Source organism: Bidens hawaiensis, unplaced genomic scaffold (genome assembly GCF_021521415.1).
Source record: "Bidens hawaiensis isolate Kalapana, Puna unplaced genomic scaffold, B.hawaiensis_p1.1 tig00013876_1, whole genome shotgun sequence".
NCBI classification, from domain to species: domain Eukaryota; kingdom Viridiplantae; phylum Streptophyta; class Magnoliopsida; order Asterales; family Asteraceae; genus Bidens; species Bidens hawaiensis.
This window is the reverse complement of record NW_027492189.1, coordinates 607,761-617,965: the sequence shown is the minus strand read 5'-3', so window position 1 is coordinate 617,965 and position 10,205 is coordinate 607,761. Positions and strand designations below refer to the sequence as shown.

The 10,205-nt window shown below is 32.7% G+C and overlaps 1 protein-coding gene across 1 annotated transcript; it reads right to left on the bottom strand.

The window, feature by feature from the left end:
* Nucleotides 1–3,907: 3,907 nt before the first annotated feature.
* LOC143545245 (peptidyl-prolyl cis-trans isomerase CYP18-4-like) lies at nucleotides 3,908–5,503 on the bottom strand. Its single transcript, XM_077037160.1, has 9 exons — nucleotides 5,468–5,503; nucleotides 5,292–5,375; nucleotides 5,149–5,203; nucleotides 4,947–5,035; nucleotides 4,767–4,791; nucleotides 4,656–4,694; nucleotides 4,442–4,556; nucleotides 4,173–4,314; nucleotides 3,908–4,045 (listed from the first exon to the last, which is right to left on the bottom strand). The coding sequence occupies exons 1-9, from the start codon at nucleotides 5,501–5,503 to the stop codon at nucleotides 3,908–3,910; spliced, it is 723 nt and encodes a 240-aa protein (XP_076893275.1).
* Between the last annotated feature and the right edge of the window lie 4,702 nt (nucleotides 5,504–10,205).

Below are 10,205 nucleotides of genomic sequence, written 5' to 3'. Positions count from 1 at the left end.
ATATGATGTTTGTTTAAATCTAATTGAAATTTTATTAACTAAAAATAATTTAATGATTCTTTTCAAACATATACAAATTTATAATTTGCAAAGCTTACAAATTAAAACTATAATAAATCTCTATAAGCCATAACAAACAAACCTATAAATAAAAGGTTTTAAAATTTTACTAACTTGGGAATGTGGGAATGTCACAATTGTAATATACGACTGTCGACAAAGTATAACAATAATAATCATTCCAATAAATAATGATTTCTATTATATCGAAAAACAAAACAGGTCAGGCTTTCGGGTTCAGAAATTGACGAATGTCACATGATTCACAACTTTTTGAAATTTCGTTCCAAAATTAATTAAGAAAAAAGAAGCAAAATATACATAGATTTGTTTTAGTAAAACAAAAATGTTAATAACAAGTAGCAAAATAAAATAAAACAGATTTTCGAATGACCCGAAAAAGGCTACAAACGTGAAATATGATAAAGACATTTATGTATAGGATGCCACCATGATCTTATCATATTACATTTGTTCCTTTTCCCATTCATTTTCGATTCTTCATTTGTTCATTCAGCAGTTGTCTTCAGTGGCAAACATCTTCAGTAGTTGTCTTTTCTTCATCAGTTAATTGTTTATTTTTATGTTAATTGTTTTTTTATTTTTCATGTTATACAAATACGAATCGTAGTTTAGAATCCAAATCGCAAACGAAAAACGAAAAAAAAAAAATTACACTGTAACCGGTTGGAACCGGTTACGGTACAGGAACCGGGTTAGGAACCGGTTAAACAGGTCAGGCTTTCGGGTTCAGAAATTGACGAATGTCACATGATTCACAACTTTTTGAAATTTCGTTCCAAAATTAATTAAGAAAAAAGAAGCAAAATATACATAGATTTGTTTTAGTAAAACAAAAATGTTAATAACAAGTAGCAAAATAAAATAACACAGATTTTCGAATGACCCGAAAAAGGCTACAAACGTGAAATATGATAAAGACATTTATGTATAGGATGTACCAGCGGCGCATCCACCATGATCTTATCATATTACATTTGTTCCTTTTCCCATTCATTTTCGATTCTTCATTTGTTCATTCAGCAGTTGTCTTCAGTGGCAAACATCTTCAGTAGTTGTCTTTTCTTCATCAGTTAATTGTTTATTTTTATGTTAATTGTTTTTTTATTTTTCATGTTATACAAATACGAATCGTAGTTTAGAATCCAAATCGCAAACGAAAAACGAAAAAAAAAAATTACACTGTAACCGGTTGGAACCGGTTACGGTACAGGAACCGGGTTAGGAACCGGTAAGAACCGGTTAGATAGGTTAGGGGTCCGAGGGTGGGAGAACCGGTTCGGTTCCCTAACCGGTTCGAGCCTGGAACCGGTTTAAAAGGGGGTTTTGAATATAGGAACCGGTTAGGAACCGGTTCCGGTTCCTAGTCCCAAACCGTTTTGAACATGCCTAGTCTGAGCCAGTTTAATAAATTACCAAACAATTCGCTTCTTTTTGAAAGTGTCTATTGTTTAAATTGTGACTAATAAGTTAATTATTATTAATCTAATCAGTAAACAGTTAACTTCTTTTTCTTTGTCTTATTAAAAAAGTAGTTCATGTGTAAGTGTATATACGATTATCCAATCGTGGTTCACTACATTAAATTAATTTTGTATTGAGCGTGCATATGCTTGTGCGTTATATATATAAGGATTAAATGATAGCTCACTTGAGTTATAATAACTACAAAACATGTTTTGGTGAATCAGATTAAGACACTAAGACACTGGACACATAATCAATTCTATAAAATATTTGAGAAATATCGATTACTAAGCATATGGAGTCTATGAATACAATGTTTTCCTTTATAAGGTGGATTGTTGGATTCTATTGGGTGTCTTCTAATGGTCAACATCTTAATCATAACTGGTTTGTCTTTCTTCTTAAAAATCGCTTAATATGAAATTTGTATTTTTTTAGTATATAAGCTGTGGTTATCTGATTTTTTTTTCAGGCTCTGTATTACATTCTTGGCCTTTGATGTGTTTTTTGTAGTTATGTGTGTTGTTGTCTACCTTGTATCATTGCAATTTTGTATGTATTTATATGCGGTAATTGTTTGAGCTTCAGGATATTCTAGTCGAGCTTGAGTAATGCGACACTCGGCCTCAATTCGTTTGCACCCACATTTGCCACCAGCAAAGAGTCAGTGAGAAGAACATTATCTGTTCAAAAGTATCAAATAAATAAATGATGTAATTTCTTCTCAAAGATATAATACGTCAACTCATTTATAGCAAACATTATATAAGTGAAAAGATCCAATACACTAATGTCTTAACGTACAATACGTATGCGAATCCATTTTTTCACGAATCGATCCATGAAATCACATCCAAACATCTTGGAATCGTCAATACATATCCAATCAGTCATTGGTTCACCGAAAAAAACAGTTTTGGTGGTTAATCGATTAATTTTTCACTTTTTTCATGGAGACCGTTTTTTAGCGTTTAATGAGCGTTTAGGTTTTTGGCTGAGCGTTTAAGTTTTTGTGAGCGTTTTAGATTTTTGCCTTTGAACGTCTCGCGTACCTACCGTACGTTAAGGCATTACCGTATAGTAACTGCACCCCATTATGTAAACTTACTCTTAAGAACATTCATAGGGGAGCATTCAGCTTTATCCGGGGATGGCATTTTTTCCCAATACCCGTTACCTGTCTATTCGGTATCGGTACTAAGATTTGTAGAGTTTTGGTATTCCGTACTTACGGGATTTGGTACAGATACAAGTATTTTGGATTATATTGAGAGTTTTATTTATACAACGCTCAATCGGTGCGTATCATTTACAAGTAGGTTAGGCTTCAAACGGTTACGATAGTGCATTATAGTTTATTTAATGTCCGTACCGTACCGGCACCCCATACCAGTTTAGTCATTTAGTACCAGTCGCGTGTCGATACCCATACCGATTCTACCTGTTACTTACAGCAGTATCGATACCAAGTTAAATTGAGATTAAAAAAAAACAAAGCAAAACAAAGTGGTACCAAAACGGATACCTTACCGAAAGTACTTGTACCATAAAATTCAGTACGGTACTAATATCCAGTTTTACTGGTTTTCGGTACGGGTAATTACGATGGTACTTATGGTTACGGGTATCCTTGTTTCTCATTTCTATATCCAAAACCATACAATTGGCATTATCACTTATCAGCGCGCGCGCACACACATAATACATACTTGAAAAATCGTGAAAACCACTTTTAAGCATAAAAACTAACTTTTAAATTTTTAAATTTCATTCTTTTTGTATGTTACTAATGTTTGCCAAACCTATAAAAGTAAAAAATGTATATATGTGGTTCGAGCATATGGTGAAGTGAAAATAAAGCTCCATAATGCTGGATTTTATTCAAAGGTCGCTTAAGAGCACGAACTAGGCTCGAATTGGCCACACACTTTTCAATCTTGGACAGAAGTTGCTAAAGCTTTACTTGGATTGAAAACATTTGAAACTCCAAATGAAAATGACACATAAATCCACCATAGAACATATACGAGTGAGAAAAAACATACGAAGTCACGCTACCAGCATAAGATGTCTTAAATCATACGAAGTTACAAGACCGAGTTCAATATTCCAGGAAAAAAACATATATTCTTCATTGATAAACACAACGCCCCCTCTTCTTATGCATCCAAAGTCAATACTTCACGAAAGTCAGCGATTGTTAAACCTGAAACATCAAACCTCAGTTAAGTAACTAGAGCAACCTATGCACATGAAAAAATTCTCAAGAAGGATATGACTATCAAGACTTTGGAAATGCATAATACAAAAAGCAATATTATAGAATTCAGTCTGTCTAATAGATCACAAAAGTTTGGTGTTAAATAACCTTTTTGGAATCCGAATGAGACTTTGGGGTTGTAACACGTTGTTTTTTCACTTGTTTTTTCGCTGGCCCATCCGGACTCTCAACAGAATCAAAAGATACCTCTCTCCTTTCAGCTTTTTTCTTTGTTGCCTAAAAAAGTTGTCAAAATGGTACATTTTAGTACGGGTTTTACTATGAATAATCAACGTGTTAAACATGATTACACTACTTTAATATAATCTGATTATGAGAATGAACGGACTAAAAACGCAATAACCTCTATGATATTGCTTTGAGGAATTTCACCACAGTCCGTAACTTCAACCAGCCCAGAAGGTTTTCCTGTATCTGATGCCTTTTGCTCAATCTTTCCAAGTGTTTCCAATCCTCGTATTACCTTTCCAACAGCAACATAGCTCCTGCAATATAACCGATTAAACAACGGTTAATAACAATGACTAGTTAAACAAGGGCTAATAATATGATTTTATAATCAAGTACACTATTGAATTATAATGATGTGAATAAGTTAGACTTGTAAACTACCAGTCAATAAAGAAATGATACTGGAAGACAATAAGGAACCTAGAATCAATCTCCTCCGGGTTATTTGCCATATATAGCATACCACGCTCAGAACGTAGCTTTATATCATTCTCAGCTACAAAACCACATAATGTAATAGAATTGGTATAACTTCTGATCTAACAGTAATTATAGGCTATAAAACAAAACTCTATAAATCTTTTTAAAATTGTACCTTTAAAAGTTCCCCCGTTAATGCTTTCTCCACCGGTGCCTGCGAGCAAACCATCACTCGTTACAAATATGAAATGTGCTTAAAACAGAATTTAAATAAAAAAATACATACCGTCATTGTTTTCGATATCACCTCCCTGCAAGCAACAATGAAAAAGTTATTTTATATAAACATATGGCTCATTGATTATATGTTTAAAAGAATCCTTATAGTGTGTATGATTAAAAAAAGCCTTAAATTATAAATTTCTGTATATCTGATTGAGATAAGCATTGCTATAAAAAATCATACTTCAGCGTATGTTTTTTCTATGATACGGTAGAATACAGTTCCTTTGTAGTTCAACGGTTTTCCAGTAGTTTTTCCAATTCCCATCTCCCCTACACATATATGTAATCACAAAGCAAATATGTTATTATTAATTCAACAAAGCAAATATGTTATTATTAATTCAACAAAGCAAATATGTTATTATTAATACACACACACACACCTGTGCAGAGTGCTCGAAAATTCTTAGCTGCTTCCGGCATCACGTCCTTATAAAGCTGCAAATATCATAATGCAGATTCAAGAAACAAACATATCGAAAACTGATTAACCGACATGAGACATGATGGCACAGACCTCAATTACCAATCTTCCAGCGGCAGTTCCATCAATGGATAAATCCATGAACACCAGAGGGTTATCCTTGTTGCTCATCTCTATATCATCCGCCTAAACCATTCGAATAGCAGTATTATTAAAACCTAATTATAGAATGTGTAATCAGATGTATTTATTTAATTTAGGGTTATGAACGAACGAACCTGTGATGACGACGAGAGTTGCTTTCCAGATTCCATGTCGCAAATTGTGTTTGGGACTTTGTGTCCTTTTTTTCATTTTAACAGCTTTACAACATTTTATTTTATCTATACGCATACCAAACTCATTGCTTTATATACAACATCTAATGCACCAAAATTTAAAAAACTAAATATTCTGGTCCCTCAACTTCACTACCTTTTTTGTAAAGTTTAATAATAGTTACACATATGCCCCCTAATTCAAAACCAACTACCCCACGACTTTTTAACGGGCATAACTTTTTCACACGTTAATATTTTTTCAAAAAAATTACGTCATAAAAACGAGCATTTTATTCTCTTTAATTTGGATATAATATTGTTATGGTTTTTAGTTTCAAAAACTTAGCATGTTACGCGCTTACCATTTAGAACCGGGTAACAAGTTGAGTCGAGCGAGTTCGGGTCATTTATAAAAGTATAATAGGGTCGGAATGAGTCGATACAAAAAAATGGTTATGGTTCGGGTTCGAGTAGAAATGGGCCAGATCAAAACGTTGTCGAGTCAGAACGGGTTTGGGGCCATAATGGGTTGGTTTAAAAAAATGATTTATTTCAAGTTACTATATATTGGTTTAGCATGTTTTAGTGTCTGTAACTTGCATTCCCGTCGGTTACACGTGTTCAATCTTTGATTACACGCAACTGTCTTTGCACGAGTTACACGCCCAATTTTAGACTATGCGCTCACTGTCATCAGGTGACGTATGTACCGACACGGACTACGCGTTAGATATTGAGTTGCGCGTGCGCCCGCTGCATTGCGCGGGCACCATGCTAGTTTATATTGTATATATAATACTTGATGAATTTAATCCAACTTTTACAATGAATAACCGATTTCAAAAGAAGAAAACCTGAAACCAATGAAACCGCTTAGAGTATTAACGGAATTAATATTGGTTTATAAAAATCGGTTGTTTAAAAAAGGTTATATAACAATCTGGGCCTTTGTTTTTTTGGTTTTTTTCAATTAATGGTATATAATTATGATAATAATCTTGTAATAAAATAAAATATGAAAGGTTGTTAAGATAAAGGGTATTTTTTTGGTCTTGATGTTTAATGAGTAGTGTATGTTTTCAACTATTAGCATCTACAATTTACCCTAACAATTATGTGTATGTTACACATCAATAATTTTCCAATCCCATATTCGTAGATTCAAGAATATTTATAAAACAAAATATTCATATTATGTATGGAAAACTATAGAAGTACAAAGTGTTTTATTTTCTACCAACAATGTAAAATTGTTGTTTTGTTGAGTGTGAGAACCTATAAAAATATAACTATGTATGTTTGATGGCATTTGTGTAGGATGTTTTGTGGATGGAAAACAATCTAAATTAATTTGTGTTGTTTATTTTGTGTGTGATTTTTTTCTTTTTGGTTAGAGAAGACCTTTCTTTTTAGTTTAAATAATACTAGTATTAGAATCCCGCGTGTTGCGACGGGAGTGTTTAACCGAATTATAAATAGACGCAAAAATGTTCAAACATGCATATTAACTCGTATAACATAAGTTCTAATATCTATCAATAAACGTCTCGATTGGTGTTAACTCGTATAACTAAAAATAATAAAGAATGCATGATTGCTTGTATAATAAAAATGTATGGTAAATATCCCTCACAATATGTAGAACCAAAAAAACCGGCATGTTACAACTGCGAACCGATAGGGTTAGTATTGGCAGTACCGGCACAAATTTGTAAACACGAATTGGTAAGCCTAAAAAACATATTTTAAAGGTGTGGTATCAAACATCGAAACATATGTATAAAAACATGTGACAATGTGATAAAAACATATGTATCAAATCATGAAAAAAGTTCCAGCTATTATAAAGATGAACTATAACAAATACGAAAGCAATGTTTAAGAAAATCGTTTAACCGACAAATAAAACATGTAAAGCCGACACTTGGTCACATTTAAGGTTTAAAAATATAATTTGTTAAATCAAGGGATAAAAACTATCAGATAGTGTACTAATCTCTAATGCAATTTTATAACATCTACTATTATAATAAACAAAAACATAATTGTGCCACTTGAAATCTAATTATACCATAGTTATGCCACTTGGCTAAGTTTTTTCTCAATCATTAAAACTTTTATTTTTTATTTAAAAAAAGAATAATTAAAATTGTGAAATGATAAATGAACCTTTCTTTAAGTATGCTTCTTTTATTATTATGAGTTAACTGATTAGTAATTAGTAATAAATGTCAATAATAAATGTGTATTGTAAATTGTATAATAATTTTTAAATTTTAAGACCTTAAGGATGGGAGTCTTTTCATGGACATGTGAAAGTGTATTTTGTTTTATGTATAAGAAAATGAAATACTATATTTACTTATTATTATATTATTATTATTAGTTCAACAATTATGTAATTATAAGTAATCACTAATAATATAATCCTTAATTCTTAACATAATAAAAAATAAAAAATGTGGTTGTGTCGCTTAGCATTTAATTAGACCATCTTGTGCCATTTGACACATTTTAAAGTTAAAAAAAAAAAAAACTATATAAATCCCACCCCATGTTCTTCAAGGAAGAAATTAATAAGGAAACCAACTATTAGGTCATTGAATATACTCTAACCCCTCTTAACTTTATATACGTACCACATCACTTATTTTTCTCTCTTTCACTTCATCTCATCCAAAGAAAATTGTTTAATCCCTTTAACTTCATCTCACTCTTATTATATGTCAATTTGATATATTCTTCTTTGTCTTTTTAATTCGTTAAAAACATAATCCATGGACCCATTTTAACAAATTTAACACAAGTGGGGAGTGATTTAATCTAGTTTAAAATGTCAATGTTATCTTAATTTATGTTGGGGTTAGAATCAGTGTTTTGAAGCCCGGCCCGGCCGGTCGGACCGGTCGAACCAGGACCCGGTCTCTATACCGGGTCGGGTCAGGGTATTGGGCCGTTTTCTAAAAACCCGGCCGGGTTTTGCGGGTGGCGGTTGGCCCGGACCCGGTGACCCGGCGGGTGAACCGGTAATTTATAATTAAATCCAAGAATCGAACCAACTTTGCAAATTTTATCATATTCCGGCCACAATGTCGGCCACAATTACGATTGTTGTGCATCCAACAACTCTAAAAATAAGCAGGTATGTGAAAAAGATGGAGATGAATGAGGTGTGAGATGAGATGAGATGAGATGAAGTTAGGGCATATCTATGGAGGCTCTTAAATTTGCACAGGGAGACTTTGGAAAGATGATGGCGGCTCTTTTAGATCTAGGTTAAAATTTGCACAGGGAGATATTTAAAATTTGCACAGGGCTCTAAGGGTCACTGTGGACCACCTTCTGCGCCCGCTCCAAAAAGCGAACCGTCTCGGAAGCTAGGGATCCAAATGTGTAAAAGGAACCATGTAATAGATATAATATAAATGTGTAAAAGGAAAAATTGTTAAGATTAACCATAAACTGACACGTGCCTACAAGTATTTTACTTGACTAGAATATATGTAGATAAGAATATTATTGATTTTTTTTTAATTTATTTATTTATTTTTTTAATATATCAAAAATTGGGTTCCAATATGTAGATACATAGATATTACATCAATTATTGATTGGTTAAAATAATTTCTCGCCTTTTTCATAATAAGATCATTTTCTCGCATTAATATAACCATATATATATAATCATCATGAAGTTGTCTTCGTTCGAATATTCATTAAATGTTTATTCTTCGGGTTGGGCTTTGGTTCCTTCGTGGAATGTTTATTATCCGATTTAGGATTACCTGCATATTCTCTTGGATTGGACTTTAAATTGAAAGTATACCCGAAGATGAGACAGCAACCGGCCTCTTAATTGTTCGCCCCTGCTGCTACCGTCCATCACCGGTTGATAGTACACTAGGGTTGCAACTCGTACGTATATAAAAAATTAGTAAACTAAATAAACGTGTCACAATAGTTAATATGATTTTCTATGAAGATTCTATATTACCATAAACATTACATGTTGAATTAAACCAACATGGGAGTAAAATGACCGTCGACCGAGGTCCAAAAAGCAAGCCGATTTAAATTTCCATTTCCATTTTGGTAATAGACCAAATTTGTAGCAGGAGTGCCTGCAGCTCCAAAAGACCACCAAAGTTGTTCAAAAATTCAACGGCCGGCAAGAACAGCGACATGACATTTAACAGGTTATAAACATATATCAGTGGGAGCATGCCTGATTGCCTGAACCAAAAGCTAAGCCAAGAAGGTGTATTCTACGTATTAATTATACAAGTCAACACAACAAATTTAAAATATAATATAATATATATATATATATTCTTTTTTTTTTAAATGTTATGTTTAAGGGGGAAGTTCCAGAAGTTTTCCTAAACTTTATGACTTTATTGTTATTATTTTAATGCCTAGACTTCATTATTAAATGAAGCCTTGATCGTTGATGCATATTTCTTCATTGGGCCTAAGCCGAAAGATGTTGTAAAGAAGTGGAAACTATAAAACAATCTCAGCTTGAGATTAAAAAGCTGAAACATAGCATTAATGAACTAACGCATAACGATTTTGTATGCATCTTTGAGAATGTGTTATCATATGTTGGTGGTCTTCATGATTTAAAAGGTTTTCTAACCACCAACTATGGTATGTCTTGGATGATGTTTGTCATTCAGATGTAGAGACAAAGGTT

What these genes read in the sequence shown, in the direction of transcription:
- LOC143545245 (XM_077037160.1), bottom strand. Translation starts at nt 5,503, where the DNA reads ATGGAATCTGGAAAGCAACTCTCGTCGTCATCACAG. An exon ending in GAACTGCCGCTGGAAGATTG is followed by an intron (nt 5,204 to 5,291) that starts GTAATTGAGGTC and finishes TGATATTTGCAG; the next exon opens with CTTTATAAGGACGTGATGCC. An exon ending in TGATATCGAAAACAATGACG is followed by an intron (nt 4,695 to 4,766) that starts GTATGTATTTTT and finishes GTTTGCTCGCAG; the next exon opens with GCACCGGTGGAGAAAGCATT.